Source organism: Anneissia japonica, unplaced genomic scaffold (assembly GCF_011630105.1).
Source record: "Anneissia japonica isolate Jap-2015-1 unplaced genomic scaffold, ASM1163010v1 scaffold287762_len338049_cov154, whole genome shotgun sequence".
NCBI classification, from domain to species: Eukaryota; Metazoa; Echinodermata; class Crinoidea; order Comatulida; family Comatulidae; genus Anneissia; species Anneissia japonica.
In genome coordinates, this window is record NW_022736333.1 from 136,997 (window position 1) to 157,582 (window position 20,586).

At 34.5% G+C, this 20,586-nt stretch overlaps 2 protein-coding genes across 4 annotated transcripts in view; one reads left to right on the plus strand and one right to left on the minus strand.

Annotated features, from left to right (window-relative positions):
• The window catches only part of LOC117116748 (hydrocephalus-inducing protein homolog), a 63,424-nt gene extending 52,496 nt beyond the window's left edge, over window positions 1-10,928 (minus strand). For 2 of the 3 annotated variants that reach the window (XM_033260844.1, XM_033260842.1), the window contains exons 1-14: window positions 10,784-10,928; window positions 10,069-10,235; window positions 9,011-9,256; window positions 7,933-8,067; window positions 6,745-6,944; window positions 5,549-5,875; window positions 4,814-4,940; window positions 3,452-3,727; window positions 2,991-3,282; window positions 2,352-2,566; window positions 1,284-1,384; window positions 943-1,078; window positions 637-801; window positions 304-456 (exon numbers count right to left, since the gene is read on the minus strand). In XM_033260844.1, the coding sequence (XP_033116735.1) occupies window positions 304-456; window positions 637-801; window positions 943-1,078; window positions 1,284-1,384; window positions 2,352-2,566; window positions 2,991-3,282; window positions 3,452-3,727; window positions 4,814-4,940; window positions 5,549-5,875; window positions 6,745-6,944; window positions 7,933-8,067; window positions 9,011-9,256; window positions 10,069-10,197 (2,502 nt within the window). In that variant the 5' untranslated portion in view covers window positions 10,198-10,235; window positions 10,784-10,928. Of the gene's footprint in view, window positions 1-303; window positions 457-636; window positions 802-942; window positions 1,079-1,283; window positions 1,385-2,351; window positions 2,567-2,990; window positions 3,283-3,451; window positions 3,728-4,813; window positions 4,941-5,548; window positions 5,876-6,744; window positions 6,945-7,932; window positions 8,068-9,010; window positions 9,257-10,068; window positions 10,236-10,762 lie in introns of all 3 variants that reach the window. The other variant, XM_033260843.1, reaches the window with a different exon arrangement.
• A 336-nt stretch (window positions 10,929-11,264) lies between these two features.
• LOC117116745 (PRELI domain containing protein 3B-like) lies at window positions 11,265-20,064 on the plus strand. The gene is made up of 6 exons (XM_033260840.1): window positions 11,265-11,443; window positions 12,361-12,529; window positions 14,501-14,587; window positions 15,901-15,971; window positions 16,232-16,334; window positions 16,871-20,064. Exons 1-6 carry the CDS (start codon window positions 11,412-11,414, stop codon window positions 17,003-17,005), a joined length of 597 nt encoding a protein of 198 aa, XP_033116731.1. The 5' UTR covers window positions 11,265-11,411; the 3' UTR covers window positions 17,006-20,064.
• The last annotated feature ends 522 nt before the right edge of the window (window positions 20,065-20,586 follow it).

Consider the following 20,586-nt stretch of genomic DNA (forward strand, 5'->3'; position numbering starts at 1 on the left):
CAAATGTTTTTTGAAAGTGTACATTCATTAATGGAAGGAGCATAAATGTAACAGAAGAGTCAGAATCAGTAAGAATGACCTAAAACTACATGACTAAGTAACTAAAGGAAGAAAACACAATTATGCACAAGATACACAAACATAACATACTTTGGTTTCAGATAATAGACAAAGCAAAAAAAAAAAACAACTACAGAGATTTCAGTAGCAATGTTTTTCAATGCCCTAATGGTGAAGTGATGGAAACATTCCAGGGATCTGTAGCAAGATGAAGATATTGGTGGACTGATAAAAGAACCTTACCAGTGAGCAGGTAAACTCTGCAGGAATCAACGACTCATTTGATAGTTCTACAGTTCTTGTAACATCTGTCAAAACCTGAGTCTGGCCCCAATCAATTTCATGTGGGGTCACATGTACAACTGGGCCCTCCCCTATACAGATCAACTGTACTTGCTGTAGGGAGAAAAATGTGGACAGTATTATATTATTATTGTCTAGAAATGCTTATAAAAATATACATACAAAATATAAAATGTATATAAAATGTACATAAAATTTATAAAAAGAATAAAAGAAATAATTTCACAAATTAAAGGGCCTAAGGATAGAGAGACAATTATAAGAATCACTTACTAGTGGAAGCTCAGAGGAACCAAATATACTGAATTCTGCTACTGCCTCCAGCTCTTCTAGGCCCTGTGGTGTAATGACCAGGGGTATATCGATGACTGAGTGGGGCTGAATGATACCAGTTGGCTCAGGACTTGTGTACAAAATAGTACTCAGATCTCCAATCACCTACAAGTATACAGAAATTGAATCATGGGTTTGTAAAAACACCCATAAATTATATATGGGATACATAAGACAAATTCAATGAATTTCATTCAAAGCAACATCTGAAATAGTTCATTTTTTTTAAATTGTTATTACATTTACCTGGGGAACAAGATCGTACTTGGCTGGCAAGTCAGAATCATTGAACAGCTGCACACTCTGTTCGTATGGGTAGTCAAGGAAGCAGCGGGTGTAGTCTAAGATCGGGCTGACAATGACAACTGGTGGAACGACGCATCTAGCATGAAAAATATGAAAAATTAGCTTTCTCATTATAAAACAAGAATCTTAAAGCTATAATTCCCACATACTCATGCCTTAAAATTTAAACATCCTGACTTTTTATCCCATTGACTATGATGGAGCTCACTTCATTCATCAGATGTCTCTGGTGTACGAATGCTTTCTATAGATGGATAGGAATTTGCAATATTTAGACTTACTTTGCTATGATTGGCAGTGAAAGGATCTCAGAGCCTACTTTTTCCACATCAACCACCATGGCCATGTCATATTTCTTCAACGTGTTGGATATCAGCTGAATCTGTGTAATTGAAACATCATTATAAATTACTTCTCTCAAAGACAAAATATTGGATTATACATATTTAACACGTTGACTGCCAGACCTTTTTTTAAGGTTCCTTCCAGTGTGCCAAAACAAGTTTACATGTACAAACATGCTTTTTTGAAATTTTATCTAGTCATATATCATCAAATTGATGTGACTAATAAATTGGAGGGAAAATATTAGGGGGCGAGTATACTCGTGGATGGCACTGTGATAGAATATTTTATTGACTATGCCAAGTGCGAGTTATCTAGTCCGCTTTTTGCATGGGTTGGTATATATTCACCGGCAACATAACACAACAAACATACATACGTCATATGCACGTTATCGTCTAGATGTATCTTCCCCAAACCACCAGACGTTGAGTCTGTGGTTCTACAATGTATAACAAAGAAGTTATAAACGCTAGAATGTTACCCTGATTTGCAAGAGTATACTTGTCCCTTGCGCCCTCAGCAACATCCTGTGGGCGAGTATACTTGTCGCTGGCAGCCAACGTATTAAGCTCTATTGGATTAGACTATCAATATAGTACATAAAGCTGCAATTTTAGCAATGTACAGTAGTTGACATTTAGAAGTTTAAACCATTTAGTATAAACTTGCTGAAACAACCACCATATATATGACTATAGAAAACTTCCAATTTAGAAACCAGTTTTAACCAGAATAAACTAGTTGAACTGCAACTGCAAAAAACCACCATATGTAAATGTAGAACTTACTGGTTTCAATCAGTTTGAGCTGGTTGTAGCAAAGCCACTGCAACACTAAACCAAAATATGACCAAGGTACTTAGTTTCAGCAACAAAATCTCAGACTTCTGAACTCTTGCTTGATGAATCTGCATGTCTCAATGCCAGTACCTGCATGTATCACCCAATTATTATTATACTGAGGTTTTGTACAGTATACAAACACAACAGAATAGAACTAACCTGTATTTTTAATTCACTTTGAGGATCTATCGTCCCATGGTCTGGTGTAATTGTGAACTCTTTCGGGAATTTACTGTGCCCAGTTTTTCCCAAAGTCACCTCACCACTTGTTGCACATACAGTGTCATCAGTTCCGTCTCCCGGTACTCGCAGGACAAAGTTCATAGGCACCAAGGCTGTGTTGACCAATGTGGCACACTGAATATTCGTAAATCCTAAATGGGAATATAACATATACAGTATTTGTGTATGCTAATGCAAATCAAAATTTCCACATTGTATTTTACATGTTGGATCAGAGTATTCCGTTTTTCAAACATTTAAAAGGAGTTTAATTCCCAAGCCTAAAGACAGGGGATTTTAAGGGTTCTAAAGAATTCCCTTTTCTTAAACCAATGGGATTAAATTATTAGTAAAAAGTACCATTTCAATGGATTTGAAGCATTTGAAATTTGGAATCTTTCGAAGCAATGGAGTGTCATTTCTGGGCATCTGATGTGTTATACCCATAAAATTTTCCCCAAACCATTGGGACTGAGGTGGATGATGATTCAAAGCGCTCATTTGTAAAAGAATATAACCCTTCACACAATAAAATCCTGCATACATACTGCATTTCTGATTGTTTTCTTTTCTTACCATATGAAATTGTTCCAAACTTCAAACGTGGTACATCAAAATGAAATGTTGGTCCAATTACACAGCCTTTGAACTGAAGTTGAAGTTGGGATGGGGAACCATCAACAAAGAATTCAAACACTTCATCAAAGTCACCAAGCAGCACGGAACAAAACGAAAGCAGGACAGCCTGGTGACCTCCAGGTCGAATAAGGCCCTCACTGGGTTGAAACTTGAAGCATGGACCAAAGGTTGTTTGTGATGAGAGTTTTTGAAATGATGCATCTATGTCACCAGTGTTTGAAAGCACAACCTACAAAATACACAAATTAATGGTGGTTTTGGCAATATATCTTTAAAAAAAAGTTAAACGAATAAATTACCTTTACTTTTTCTTCTTATACATTTCTTTCCTTAATCCAGTCATGTCAGTTTTTTTTTTCAGTATCAATTTTTTGGGATCTTCACTATTGATATCTTACCTCATAGGTATGAGTAGAGCCAATGAAAATGTGACCCATATCAAGTGTGTCAAATGAGAATATTAGTTTTGGACCAATTCCATCACCACGAATCCTCAACGGTAGTCGTGATTCACGGCCAGTGATGTCACAGTAAGCTGTACGTGAGTAAACGGCGGCCTCCTGTGGTTTGAATACCACATTCACCTCAGCAGTAGAGTTGGGCCAGATGTCACCTTCAGATGGCTCAATTACAAATACATCGTCAGAGAATAGCATGCTGTCAGTCTCAATAAGCTGAAAGATAAAAACACAAGAATATATGATTTAATTATTTATTTTTATATTTAAATTGTAAAAAAATATGATTGTATATCAAATGAGACTAAAATACAAGAAGTAAATCATCCTAACAAGAATGAGGAATGATAATAATGATTGTAATAATAACAATAATGATTTTTTTTTTCCTGAAATTTTAGTCTGGCTTAAATGCGGCAATTCTTTTAAATACCAAACATGTATACGAACATGACAGAAAGTGTATCAGTAAACCAAGATGCAATGAAATTACAGGACTTACACAGGACCAATAAGCGTATCATCCCATTAAATGGTTGAGGTAATCAAAATAAAATTTCTTACCTTAGGGTATATATAAAGTGAAGATATTGCATCAGGAAAATATCATAGGAGTGACATTTTGCCCTAAATTACGTGTTATCATACCTAATACTCAGTACGTTCCCAAATACTTGTGAAAAAAATGTGCAAGTGATTAGGGTGTGAATCGAACCCCCCGATCTCCAGATAACTAGCCTACCACTAGCCACCGAGCTTGCGCTTAGTGACTAGTCAATCGGATTCAACAGTAGTCACTAAGCACAAAGTCTAGTGGTTATGAAGCCAGACTAGTTATCTAGAGATCGTGAGTTTGATTCCCACCCGAATTACTTGCGATTTTTTTTTTCGCAAGTATTTGGGAACCAGTGTTCTCACAATTGAAAAATTTTACTGTTAATTTGTCCATAAAAATTCATCAATGCACACAGTGTGAGGCGTTACCCCTTTTGAATGGGGTTTAATGACTCGAAGAAACAACACATATTCATAGCCTAGGAATAGACTGGAATGCAGTTAATTTATTGAACGAGAGCCAGCCTAAACTACCTAGGCCTAATCAGTAGTTTTTTTTTATTTTAGAAACTCAAAACTTTCACTGGTGGGCCTGTTATTTTTACCGGTAAGGCTAAAACAGCTTCGGAAGAACACTGGGAACATACCGAGTATTCAGTACGATATTAACACATCAAGGAGGGCAAAGCAACACTCCTAAAAAATGGTGTTTTTATCGATGAGATAGATCTATCTAATGGTATTTACCTTGCGTCTATTGCTGAATGTCTGTGTGAGGATTGCCATTTTATCTCGGACAGTCGGATCAGAGATGCATTCCGCCAAGAACTTATCATGGTCCATTGCTTCCTCCGACTCCAGGTCTTGACAAAATCTATGCATTGCAACCAAAATGACTGTTTGTTAAGATAATATTAGAAAAAAAAATATCATTATCAATTACTTCATATTAACTTAAAAGTAGTTTAACATAATTTTAATTATTGAATTCATTACTAAATTCCCATCACTATCATAACCAAAACAAAACATGGATGGCTGCGCAATCACACAGACGCAATATGTTGTTTGCTAAATTTTTTAATAGCACGTTCTGTGTAACATTGTCTCACGTGAAAAAGGTATGAAGTAAGATTGGGAATGATTGGGATAAATAGAGTCTTTGGAATAAGTGTTGAGATGTAGCTTGGTGGTTAAGATGCTTGCCTACCAATCCCAGGGTCCTGGGTTCAAATCCTGTGACAGTATTTTTTCTAATGACTAAAAAAACATCTCCACTACCGAGTAATGAGACTTCGCTGATAAAACATCACATATTTAAGAGGGCCCCTGAATATCAGCCGACCTTCAAGGATACGCTGAAAGGGTAAACCTCTATAAATAGTGGTTTAAATACTCAATATAATACAAGTTCTACATATGAATATTACCATCATTATATCATAACTACGATACTTAATTATTTTAAAATCATAATCGAACCTCTCTTTCTGTTGCATCTCCTCTTCTAAAGTAGCGAATGGCTTCCACTGATAGTGCACAATCACATTGCTCCTATTGCTTATGGTAACAGCTCTCTGATTGGCCATTGAGATGAATGTGTTTTCAATGCGTACAGAGCTCTTATCTAATCTGACGTTAGCATCTGAGGCACATCCGTAAAGATTAATGTACACCTTTTCGTTAGTTTCATAGCTGATAATTAAATTTCTACTATGGTCACCAACTTTCAAGGGTTTAAAGGTCAGTTCAATTTGCATACTCTCCCCAACTGGTAATATTCCTTTCTCTGGGTTGACAAAAAATGGCCTACAGAAATAAAATAAACAGAATAAGAAGTAAAAATTCCTATGCAAGTAAACTAGTGTAGGAACGAATGTAGTCAAATTCAATACCTATTACCTTCATTACAAGAAAATTATCTTTATCATGGCTGAAAAAATGATGATAATATAGTAATAAATAATAATAAAATAATAATGATTTTACTAACAGATTTAGCATAAGATTGTTTTTTAATATTGGTAATCATGGCTGAAAAATGATGATAATATAGTAATAAATAATAATAAAATAATAATGATTTTACTAACAGATTTAGCATAAGATTGTTTTTTAATATTGGTAACCTGTGAAATTAATGCTGCGTTCCAGAGCACACCTGAATAGTGACAAGTCGTCAAACTACGGAATGCTGAAGATTTCAGTAGCGCAATCATGATGCAGTGCAGTAAAGGCATTGTATAGGTTTACGACTCATTACTCTCTTCACAGTGCATTGGAACGCAGGGTCAACCTCTAGGTGGTTTGGTGCAGAGGAAACAGTTTGGTTTCCCAACCTCGAGGTCAGGGTTTCAATCCCCCACTGTGCATTTCGCTTGTGTCCTTGAGCAAGGCACTTTATCTGCATGGCTCCTCTCCACCCAAGAGTATTAATGTGTACCTGTTAAAACATTTGAACCCAATAACCAGGGAAAAGAAGTGCGCTTTATAACCTCGAGGAAGAGGCGAATTATAAATGCCCATATCAGTACCAGTACAGCAATATTTCAAACAGCAAACATGAGATACACATATGTTGAAACCATACATTACAGATGAATTTATTTAGAAATTTGTTGACAACATGGCAAAATAAATTAAGCATAAAAGGCAGCAGCAATGGATTATTACAGTACCTCTCTGTGTTCAATGAAAATTTTGCTTCCCTGTTGCCTATGTTACGAACAAGCAGCATCTTTGTGGATGGGAACTTTACAGGAGAAGTCGGAAAGGTGACATCATCCGGGAAATCCAATATTGCACGTGCTCCGATGGCTTTCACCGGGACAATAAACTTTTCACGCTCAGTTATACACACTAACTCGTGCATGTAGTCCTTAAGTTAGAAAAAAATAGAAAATAATTATTATCATATTCAAATATCTGTATTATCCCCTTTAATTGACGAATGTATTTATTTATTTATTTTTTATTTAAATCAACTAATTTTAGAATATTTTTTCATATACTACAAAACATTTTTTTTTTTAATCCTGAAAACTAATCAATGCATCTACATTTAATTACTGAAAGTCTGATTAGTTAATAATCTATCATTCAACAATTAAATTAATATACAATATAAGCAATCTTATTACACTGTATTTTTCAATTTCTTAACATGTATATATTTACATGAAGTTTCAACAATAATTACATATCGTAATAAGAACAGAAATATTTATACACTTACATTTGTAGCATGGTCAAGCCAAATTAGTCGCTTGTTGGAAATTAGGATTTTGAGATAATATATTATTATTTTTTAGTAAGGTATTCTCTTTACAATGGTGAAAAAAATTTTACAATCCAACTTTTCGTTATAAAGTTACAGAACCTTAAAGATACCTACGTTTGGGAGAAACCGTAAACACGTTTTAAAGAAATTCACCTTCAAAGTTTACCGATGTGCTGAGACGTGCATCTAAACTGGTAAAAATGGACCTTTACAGTGACATACCTTCCATAAATTTTATAAAAATGTTCTCTTACAGTTGAAAATTTGAAAAATGTCAAGGTAGTATGAATCTTAGATGCTTTGTTGTTAATTTTAAGTCATAAAATGAATTTGGATTTTCTTTGAAATTTTCAACGTACAAAAGCTTTAAGCCTGATTTTTTCCAGTTGACGATTGCCGACAAGCGACTGATTTGGCTTGACCGCGTCACATTTATATAAGAGATAATTATTCATTAATATTTACATAACTGCGTGATATTACACAATTATTTAAAGTAGATTTGTTTCCTGATATAGTTTTTTTTTAATGAATTAAAAGTTTTGAAAAAAGCAAACATATTAAAATCTTTTATTGTAAAACTTACTTTCTTTTCTTCTGGGATGAACTGAACCTTGAAAATAGTTGGTATACCGGGGGCTACTTTGTGGCTGACATCATGCGGACTAATGACCTTGAAATATGGGGAGTCAGCCTGGACTACTTTCACAAGTCTCGGCACCTAAATTAACAGGAAATACAAAGTTCAAAATATTCAGTGGCAACTATGATAAAGATGGTAATTTAATGTCAGGATTTCAAGAACTATTATTATTTTCAACTCAATTGAACTCAACTTCAGTGAAGAGTTAATCAGACAGATTACAAACATACAGTAGAAAGAGAAAAATAGGCTCCTGATCAAGGGATATGCATTCTGCAGAAACTAGGTCACAATTACTCTATAACATAGTCCATTATCGGACAGGATGCTACCAGCCATTGGTCATCTGTTAAACCGTAGGACCAATTAATTATAAACCCCCTGATAAGCCTATATTCACAATGTACAGAAAAAAAAATCTACTTAACGCATTCCATTTTACAGAAAAATTCCACTACCACAGCAAGAGTATATCTGCACAGTATACAGTACTCAAAAAGCACCTGACCTTTGGATGGGGGGTAAAATTTTGAACTCTGAACTTGAAAATTCATTTAGCTATAGCTATGGGAGCTCAACTGATGGTAGCATTTTTCTTCTTTATGCATTTAAATAAGAATACCTTCAATTCAATGAAGTATGCCAATGAGGAAAAGCTCACAGTAAATCAAGGTATCATTATTATTATATAATATTACTAGTATATTGATATAATTATAGTAATAACAGTTGTTGTTGTTATTATTATTATTATTATTATTATGGTGTTAATGGTATTGTAATTATGGTAATTAATAAATTATATTAATTGTAATTTTTGTATTATTATGCTTGTAGTTGTAATTATATAATGGTCATATATTTTGTACATTATTTTAAATTGTATTATATTTGGTAGGAAAGCTTGTTACAATGCTGCAATTCAGCTTTGGCTGCCATTGATTGTAAAGAATGAATAAAAGAATTGAATTAAATTGAATTTAGTAAGGTATACAAGAAGATAATCCTTCACTTCACTTACTTTGTCATTATTTCTGAGGACCAGTGGAACTTCGTATACTTCAAATGGTTCATAATTTAGAAATGTGATTTCTGATGGGAAGGGCTGGAACATTGGCTCATCTATGTCCACTTCCGATACCATCTGATAAGTGGTGTCACCCATGTCCAGAAGTTCAACGACCTGCGGGATCCTCATATCATGTGTGTTTGCGAGTTTCTCGTGCGTTGATTGTGCCATTTCTCTCATAAAACTAGATGGTGTCAGCTAATATAAAAACACAGACATTATATTTCCAAGATATAAATTTATATTTTAGTGGATGAGGGATACACCGTGATCCTATAAACCAGGGGTGGGCATAAAAATTGGTCTAACACAGAGGGCCGCAATCATCTCATTCTTTACGGTAGTTTATTTTAATAGAGAAATAAGATTAACTTAAATGAGCTTCAATGACTTATAAATAAACAATGACTTGTTTAACATGCTTAGCAGACCAGGGATCATCCATTCAAGCTTTACAAAAGTCATATTGGATTCTATTTCTTTTTCATGTCAGGTGGAGTGGTGACTCATGGAATATTTTGTCAAAATCGGTTACTGAAGCTAGTTCCCTTAATGTACATACAAATCGCGTTTAAATGAGGCATGGAGAAACCATCCGTTAACATTTTCTCTTAAATAATTTTACCATCTTCGAACTCTCATGCACAAATACGCCACCAACAGCATTTACAATTTTGTTTAAAGTTGGGCCATATAAGCAATTTTGCTTTCTAGTGGCCCAGAAGTTACAGACAAGTAACATGTTGAGGTCTACTCTATTTAGACTTGGTCTATTATTAAATATTAATATTATTTTATATAAAAAGTAGATTTCACTTTGGCCTAAATTCTTGTTTTTGTTTAATGCAATGCGGGACTGATAATTATGTGAGACCGATGACATTTAATGCACTATTAGTATTAAACATAACAATACAACATATTGAACATCGCTTTCACTACAAAGAATAAGCTATTGGTCATGTATTCGATCAATCAATTACTTTAATAACACTGAACAGCAATTTTACCTTTTCTGTCTCTGGGTCTCCTCGAACAAGTTTTGGGTTTCTAGGAGCCACTACTTTGCTATCGTACAATGGAGTATCACCACAATCAGTGGCTCTCTTGGCCGTCTGCTTCTCCAAACCTGTAGGCATCTTGATTGCTTTTCAGAATTTGTTAGGGAACTCAATAACTGAAAACACAACCAAATTTTCTGTTTTCTCTTATCAAAAGGAAAGCTAAAGAAATCATTAACATATAATTGATAATGGATTAGGGCTAGGCTAGGCCTATGGATGGGCATTAATATGGACATATTAATTATTATGGCTGTTGTTGTTTTGAATAACAATTAATTATAGTTAACTACATTGTTTGTACATACATACAATCATGAAAAAAGAAGGCCTGACAGACTGACATCTTGCACATGCAAACACACAGTGCACTTTTTGGGCATGATACAATATTCACTTGTTGGTAATGTCAGGCCTGCTGCTGTCCTGAAATGTTTTGATTGATATACGCAGAAGTGCGGGGCAGGCACTTTCCCTGCTGGCAGTGGCAACTGTTCCGCTTCAGCCTTTCTTCGGCTCCTGGATATGGATGGTGATGTTGGTCAATGTATTGGTGTACATACATAACGGTTTACGCACAGATGAGACATCATAATTGATTGTTCCTAATCAAACATAATGCATAATAATGGTTGTAACTTACCAATAGGTATGGCCTACCTACCTAAACAACGCAGATACTTCAGTATATAGGCGGCCTAGGCCTACACTGTTTTGATTCATGTACTGAAGCGCCATCTTGTCTCAATCTTCCAAAACGCTTTAGCTGTTTCCATGTAGACGACCTCTGAATTGAGTTTCCTGAATGGTCGACTACTAATTAATTATCAAGTGGCCAAGGGTCAATAATCACCAATCAGCGTAAGGCTTGACAAAAAGTTTTCATGACGCAAGAAACGCGCATTATTTTTCTTTACACTAAGAAGTAAATTTACCAATGAAAATACAATCTGTGGGTTATCAGAAATCTTCCTTAAAAACCATAGAATTTTGAGTAGAATAATGTTTTTATTCGATAAAGTTCTTCCAAATTGCACTTCCATTCAACAGTATACATTTATAGACATCCTACCAAATAGAACTATATTTAATTGTGGATACTCAGCTGATAAACTGTAGTACTAAGGATAAGGTCATACGTCATTCACACAGCCTTGCGTTACGAAATTCCGTTCCCCACGACACCACGATCGATTGCAGTTGTACAGTACGTGAAGCGGATGGGAAGGCTAGAATAGGAAAACGTTTATTTTAGATATTTTGAAAAAAGGTGTTGTTCTAATATTATAACTATGAAAATTTGGAGCTCAGAACATGTATTTTAGTAAGTATTATTTAAGGAACCATTAACCATATCCTATTCACATTGTAGCCTAGGCTAGGCCGCCAAGGAGAAATGCCGGTGTGTTTTCATCACGCATGCACGTGCACTGCCTCTCCTCCTCCTAGGCTAGGCTGGCCTGTATTCTACGCTAGCTTCACTAAGGCTAGGTTAGGCCTTGGCACAATTTTGGGACCATGTTTTATAAACATTAAAAACTTTACCATCCATGACATGAATGAACCCTTGACATGATTGAGAAAGAAGCCCACAAATGAACCCACCAGTGATTTCTATTCCTGGTGGAATTTGACCACAAACAAGCAGGGACAGATCCACCAGAAATGTCCGAAAGTGGGCCAATCGAGAAACCACTAATGTATGGGGTCCGGGGCTTTCCCTCCGTAAAGTTTTTGTTTTCTAGACACCTGAAAATAACCTCTGTCTGAGGCGTTTTATGTGATCAATATTTCTTTTTCCTTCCTTCTTCCGGCCCAGCCCCCCTCCCCCCCTTTCTAAATCCGCCCTTGACAAGCCTTTACTTTAGGTTTAGTTTAATTTAACTCTTCCACCCGTTGAAAATGATAGAAACCGACTGTGGTCCGTAGTAAGTTAGGCATAATAGTATTAATAATATAACAGTAACCATACTGTAATAATCAAGTTTTTTAATTGCGCAGAGGATCTAAAAAATCTGCTCAAATTTTTTTGGAAAATCGCTAGGAAAATAAGGCGTGGAATCATAGTTGCTGTATATTTGTATTGTTGGTTATATTAATAAATTGCGCAGACGGATTTGTAGGCCAAATGTTTGGGTGGAGGATATATTCCCCACGCAGGCCTTACTATACAGTTAATAGAATTAATTATAATTTTGGTTATTATTCTATTGTAATTGATTGTTATCTTTCCTGACACAGCCATCCATGGGAAACAGTCAGCCAAGCAGCATGGCGGAAATATCCAAATCCAATGAATCCCAGTGTTATAGGAGTGGATGTAGTAGATAGGAGTGTTTCTCCAACAGGAAAACTAGTAAGCCACAGACTGCTAACCACAGAATGGGGCGTACCAGGTTGGGTAACCAGTGTAAGTATGTTTTACTAATTCATCTACATTTATTCCTTGAGTATAATCTTTCTGCCCATACCAGCATTTCTCCTTGGGCAAATGTACAGGGTATGACAAATATTTAAAAAAAAAAAAACATCAAAATATTGGCTTTGAATTAGCCATAACTTACAATGCCTTAAGAAATTACCATTTGATAAAAAAAAAAAAAAAATGTGGAACCCTGAGAATAATGCCACCCCCAAAAATTGGTACTATTAGTCAAAGAGGGCAGGGGTGGGTTTATACCAAAGGAAGGGTACGGTATTTGGGAACAAGCAAGTTTCCAGCAATTATGGAAAACTCCAAATATATTATCTAGAAACAGGGCAATTGACATCATCATGATCACATTTTATTTACTTTTTTCTGATGAATGTAATCAATTTTTGAAAATTTGTTATACTAACCATTGATTTCACTCAAGGTGTATAAACAATATAAAAGCAGTGATGTGAATTTCAATTCAATTAAAACTTTTATTTCGGATTAGTTTTCATAGACTAAACAATCACTAAAGAATAACAAGGCCCACCACCAACAGTATGTATACAAACAATATAAATAAATACTGTAATATGGGCCAGAACAATTAATTGATTAATATATGCAATTGTTACTAATAAATATAAAAATATCCTACAAGATATACCCAAAAGTGAAGAACTTAAAACCCTTACAGAACCTCCAAAATAATACCTATATGAACATCAAACATAAATATTGTAGGTCTATTACAGTTAACACGTTGTAATATATTATTATCAAAGCAAGCATCACTTTTGATATTGATACCCACATCTTTATTGTATTAAACAATTTACTAATATATAATTTTATTCTACCTTGTGGGGGACTATTACATAAGGTTGCAAGTTGTAATCAGTTAATTAGCATTCAAAGCTACCAGTAACCTACTTATCTCATGAGTAGAGAGAGAAATCATGGATGAAGTGCTTTGTGCAAGGAAACTGGATGACCTGGCCTAGACTCAAAATTGACCTTTTTATTGTTACCATTATCATTCAAAGGTTTCTCACTGCACCATTTACTCTTCACAATTTAATTTTCAGTCCAGTGAACATACATTAAGGCAAAAAAAAAAAAACTTATTTTGTTGGCCACGCACGACTGACCCAATTTTTTTGAAATTTTATTTTTATTTTTTTTTTTTTGTTAAATTTTTTATTTTTTATGAGCAAATTAGGCTGGAATAGCCTTTAGTGAGGCTAGTGGGGGCCAAGGCTAGCCTATTTTGCTGGATGGTACGCGATACGAATCCAAATTTGTTATGTTATTTGTGTATTTTCTACTTTTTAGGTGTAATCACATATTTATTTGGTTGTAAAAAAAAAAAAATTTTTACCGACCTACAAATTTTGTGGATTTTTCCAAAACATCGCCAGCACAATATTTTTTTTTTTACCTAATACATGCTTTTTTCTGATGATCTAATTTAAGATCAAAATATTAAATTGAAATGCTGTTTCTTACTATCTTTGGAGCTTTTTTTTTTAACTTGTTTTAGTGTGTGCTTTTTATAAATCAGTTATTTTTAAGTATATAAAAAAATGCTATTAATATTATTAATTATTGTTTTTTTTATTTCTTTTGTATTGTTTTTTTCCCTATCATTCTTTAATCAGTGACAAAAGAATGCATAACACAAAACCCAGGTCATAGTTTAGGGGTTCCTAAATATATGCAGGGTAAGAAAACACATTGGCATAAAAACATTATTCTAAGAAGGGCAGTTTTCCCAGGTTTCAGTGTGGCGGGCATTCCAAATAGTGTAGTTGGCTAAGTTTCTTCATGAGAGGTTTATTCAGTTTCGCGCGAAGTTGAAAGATAGCCTTAAGTCGATCTTCATTTTCTAATTAATTCTATAATAATCAGTATTATATTATCATTATTAGTATTAGAATTGTGTTATGTTTCATCAAATTGCAGCTAATAGGAATGAATCCAACTTGCCATGTAAAGGAGAAGTCTGAAGTTGATATAGAAAACAAAACCCTTACATTAAATTCAGTGAATGTAAGTACGTTTTGCCTTGCTTGAAAATCTCTCTAGTGATCTTGTAAAATTAACATTCTAAAGAAATTGAACATGGTAAAAAATTGATAAATGAATAATGATGCTGAAATATGTTGTACTTGGTTTGAAGGAGTTTATCTAAGTATGAATGATAAATTGATTAATGATGCAGTAAAAGATTTATTATATAGTCCAGTATGCATAAACTCTAGTTTGAAAATATTGAGAAAATGAATGCTAATGATGCTGATAATAGTCATGTGGGCAAATGAGGCTCATCTGCGATTTGTTGTTGCGGCCCATGAAAATATATTAAAAACCCTATTTGTGTGGCCTGCCTACCATCTCTGGCTACAAAAAACGGTTTTTATTTACAGCCCGACACCAGTAATCTGTAAGAATGATATTAAAACTGAGAATAAAGTGGTATAAAAGCAGTGCATGAAGGTTTTTGCAAGCACAATGGAAACCTCAAAGTTTGGGAATGGCACATGGTGTTGAATCAAAAATTCACTTTGGCCCAGGCTTCACCCACTTTTATGCACAAACCTGCTGGTTATATTTGGTACACATCGGCGGATTGAAGGTGGGCCCAGCCAAAGAAGACACTATTCAAATTCAAGTCTTAAAAGTGCAATTTCCGGCCATCTAGAGTGTTGCCATAATCATAAAAAATGTCACACCTTTGCCCCGACCTTTGTGGGGCTGTGGTGGTCTAGACCATTTATCTGTCAAAACCCTCCCTCGGCCCCCAATATCAGTATTTTGTAATTCCTGGATCCCCCACTGGGTAGATCTCATACTGATAACATCATGGAACCTAGATACATGGACTTAGTCTTTCAGTACTGTGTTCATGACTGCAGGATTCCTACATAGAATTACTTGAGCTTAATCAATTTCCAAACATTTGTGTTTTGTTTAGGAATATTAAGTTTCCTGTAGACACCTTATTATTGTGCTGAATTTGTTTGTTTATGCACTATAAGTGCACTTATAGTGCACTTCATTTTGAACTTTTACAGTTTACAGATATCATTTATTGATACCAAAAGCATAGCATTTTCATCACAACTTCTTCACGATCATCATTAGTTCCGGTTAGAACATTTAGTATATTAATTGAGTATCAAAGCAACATCTGGTCTGCTTATTGATTTCAAACATCAAAATAGGTCACTAACTAATGCAACATAACGATAAGTTAATAAACAACACGCCCTAGAAATGTCATATTAATTGAGAGCCTGCAGGCCTAAGCGTAAACAATGTTACATGAATTACTTGCAGTGTTTTCTTTCTTTTCTCCACAGCTTACATTAAAGAGCCTTATAACAATAGATGAACAATTGATTTACAAGCCTCATCCAACCATTAAAGATGCGTAAGTACCGTAATAATTTTTACTTTCCATTGCGATCTATCTTATATAATAACCTACAGCTTAGCAGGTGGCATCTCACAAATTTTAGATAATCATGCACTTGGAGGTAAATCTACAACCATAATTCAAATTGATATCTTGTTAAATAAACTTTGCCTTGCAACATTAGGACATTACGTATTTCTTTATCCGATTTGATTGGTCATTAACGTTATGATCAATGTTTTTGTTTTCCCCAATACTTCTTTCGTTTTAAACAGGACCCTGTTGAAGCAAGAAGCAGCGGTACATATACGAGGGATGTCTTTGAGTAGTTACCTCGAGGGTTTAGTCACAAGTACAATGGCGTCTAATGCGGCGTTGGTAAGTTGGGTATAACATTAGTTATTCTGGTTCATTATAGGTTTTAAGCAATAATACTTTTATGGAAACTAAACTTGTTACACTGTCTGTGCATTGAAGCACTACATTTTTTGACCCATAACCCTAACTATTGATAAAACTGTTGTGTACCCAATTTCAGACTCCCCAATCCTGCACTCATAATCTGCTGTGTAATTTATTAATGAAATTTTTCCTAATTTTGTTATTATCAGACAGGCACAGAAGCAGATTAACTTATTAAAAAAACATAAGGAATAAGATTAGTTTTCCTGTTAACATTCAGATTTGTTGCTAAAACGTTTAATCAACATTTTAAAAGGCTGTACATTAAATCTTTTGAAACAGCGCCCTCTATTTACACAAAAGTCTTGGTTATTAAAAAAATGAAGAACTGGCACCTCTTGATGATTTATTTCTCAATTAGGACTTTAATTATGTGCATGCATCATTGTTGAATGTCATAACAGTTAATTAACACACTTTCCATTGAACAACATGTACTATTTTGCCTTCAGGGACGTGAAGCCATGGAATGGGTGATTGATACAATTAATACTGAAGTTAAAGAATTAGCCTGCTCCGCAAAGAAAGGGATGGCTGAATTTCGAACGAAAATAGATACCTTGGACCTGAACGCGTCTTTACGTTGAATCATTGGACTTTGAAGTGCAATTATATATAGATATTTTTTAATTTATACCAAATACTGAAATTTAGCATAAATTTCATTTGAGAAGCTGACAATCATGCCGGAAGACTTCTATTAAACAAATTATGTTGAGTTTTTTTAAATGCATTGTTTTGTCATTCCTTAAAAATTGTACAGTGTATTAGGTTAATGAGGCTTTCCTGGAGACATAGGGGCTGTAATATGGAGACAATTTTTGGAGTGCTTGTTATATGTTTGCATTCTTTTGTTGGTTGCTCTTTTATTCTCCTGGAAATTCCCTGTTTTTGCTTTGACCAACACACACTGTGTTTATAAAAAAAGAAGGTATAGGAATATCAATTTCAATACTCCAGAACTCAGTCGGCGTCGACCCATGCGAGACGGTAATTTGCAGCAGATGATCTGCGAAAGTCTCATTGGTTAAGGGCGGACTCGGCCATGATGGATTCCTCGGTTGACAGCGTCAAGCGATTCAATCCATGAGTAATATTTGTACTTCAACTATATGCACATAGCGGCTAACCATATGAAATGCAATATTGTTATAGGCCTATTTGTTCCCTTTTGATGTTGAGTGCTGTTGTTTCCATTTAGAGTTTTTTAGTGTTGGTTGTGTTTTCAGTATTATAATAAAGTGAACACAATTGTCTCAGGGACGTTATCTGTCAACTGAGATCTACCTTCCAAAACTGTCCAAGTTAAAATGTTAGCATATTATGTAATTTTGTTCTGCCACATTGTACAATCTATTGCCTCTTTTACACTGCCAAGGGCAGGATAAACCTGTGTTAATTCCGGAGTGATCCCGGGTGCATTTCCCATTTACATCGAACCAAAAAGTCCGGGTTGATCCCGAGTTGCTCCCACTTTACACCGGCAACGAACTCGAGCTCAAATACCTCCTTCAATTTTTGTTGTGATGGTGATCATCACTTTGCTCGAGTTCCTCGTCGTCACGAAGCCACAATTATTGTCAATATTGAAGCAATGTACCTGCAGATTGTTTTTAAATTATGCGAATTAAATCAGCAGTTTTGATATCAAGTCTATACTGGAGCGTAGAGGGTTTATTTTTGAAAAGTGTCTAGGCCTAGATCTTGTTAGCAAAGTTTACGCCAACCTAAACACAGCTGCGGTAGGTGCCAGGAAAAGGCCTAATTCCGGAATCAAATTCGGTGCTGTTTACACTGGCGACTCCTGAAAGCACCCGGGTTGCCCTATTCTGAATGCGTCCCGCACATTCATCCCAGAGTGTTTGGCAACCCGAGTCGGACTTTTTGAAGTTTACACTAACCACAACTCGGGAATTTTTTAACCCGGGTATTGGAAAATGCCGGGTTATGTCCGGAGTTTTGCTTGCAGTGTAGAAGGGGTATATGTTAACAATAACTGAGTGCTTGTCACTGTTGATAGATATTTAAATAAAGTTTATTTTAATATTTATGAAAATAATCATTATAATTGTGATTATGGTATTGCAAATTGTAGTGTTGTCTACAGTTTATTTTAATAGGTAGACATACTTCTTTTATTCATCATTTTGTCATTACATAACAATGTGATTTGATAATAGATATTTTAATGCATTATGCTTAAATAAATAATCTTTTTTCTTATTGATTGTAGAATGATAATGTTATTGAAAATTTATTTTAGATTAGATTTGGTTCTTTTATTGTCATGGTAAATATGAAATATATTTAAATTGACCCAATTGCATCATTCCTAATATATTTATTGTTAATTTCCTAAGATAATATTTTTGGTTCAGAATCCATGTTTTACTGTGAAAAAAATCTATATGAATTGACTTCATATTAGTGAATGCAAACTCAATCTGTGGTTTGAACTAATGCGAGAAAATAAACCCTATTATGAAACATGAAATTGTGAAGTAGTAATCGCTATGTTTTCAAGTGTACAAGATTAATAATTCTCCTTACATACTTCATATGCGTTTCCTTTGAAGTATGCCTTTATTGCATGTTTTTCATAACAGTTAATTACTACTTAATTCGTTTGATTACAATGGATATGAAAGACTCAAACTCAATGTTGGATCTGGCATTCATTTAAATTAAATTTTAATTTTAATTTTTGTCTTCATTTAAATTGCAGTATCTGAATGCGTATTAAGTTAAAGCTCTTTCTAGATCATCAAATTGTCTCTGACAAATATATAGTTCTATGACCATATTTAGTCATTATGTGGCTATATATGGGTATGGGCGTGATGTCGTCATGACCATATTTAAGCATGTCTCATGTTTTTGTCAAAGATTTGATTGGCCAGACATGTCTTTTACAGTTTTAGCTGAAGTAGCATCAACCAGGTTCATAGAAATATAAATTCTTAATATATCTGAGATTTAGCAATACTCTCTCTAGTCATTTTTATATTGTTTACTTCGATACAGTTGTGCGCATTCACATAGTATATGATTTTTGTTGTCGGGTAAATTAAATATAGCAATATTTTATTGAGAAATTCATTGCCTCATTAATAATAAATGCCATTTTATGCACTAAGTGCTGCTGAATATTAATTTCCGTCATTTAAGTGTCATTATTATAGCATTATGAAGAGCAATAATTGTTCTTAAATTTATGCAAGATATACTATAGCAAAATTAATAAGTGGATTTTTTGTAGAGTGCACATTTACGCCTTCTATTATATATGTATAAATGGATAGTTGTAAAATTTCACTGGTTGAGTACACAAGTTTTATATATTGCAACATTAAAGAATCCCAAAGTCTGGGACACACAGATATGCAGTAGAGGGGCTGCAGTGCTTTTTTGAGAGGGGATGGTGTGGGGTGATTAGAAGAATTTTCTTTAATATAATTTATCTTTCATGGGTTTTTTTTTATTCAAACTAGTTTATTGCAGTGATTGTTATTGAAACCATATTTTTTTTTTTTTTTTTTTTAGTGTATTAGTACCTCAAATTGGTAGTACTGTATAGGAAGAACGTTCATACTTTAAACAATCGTATTAGAATGATTTGTTATTAAATTATTCAGTATACCCCGCAGTTGCAAAGTGTCCATACTTTTTTATCATTATAGTGTGTTTATGTGCGCCTTCGTTCAGTGGTTAGTGCCGGAGTTTATGCAGTAATTTACAGAATAATAGTGCATAAGTTTGGTCAGGTCAGGTTTGGAGAAGAAAATTGTAAAATGCTTGATATGCATCAGAGATTTAGTCTTTGAGGAAAGAAGAGGAAGATTAGCTAAAAATGATAAAGACAATGCCGTCGGAACCGCAACGGCTTTGGCTGGCCGCACCACTTTTTCTCTAATGATATTATTTTTACGATAAATGTATATGGATATCTATCACCGTCAACATAATTATCTCATAATTATTTCATATGTTTTTTCTGGGCACCCAGGTCAACCAAGTTTCCACTGTAGACATCTGGAAGGTGGTGGTGCCAGTGGGGGTACAGGTGAGCATTTTCTCCTCCGTTGGACAGGCCTGCAAGTTCATATACATCAGCCGAATGTAGTACAATTGTTTATCAGTGTGATTAATCTGCTCAATAAACAATTTT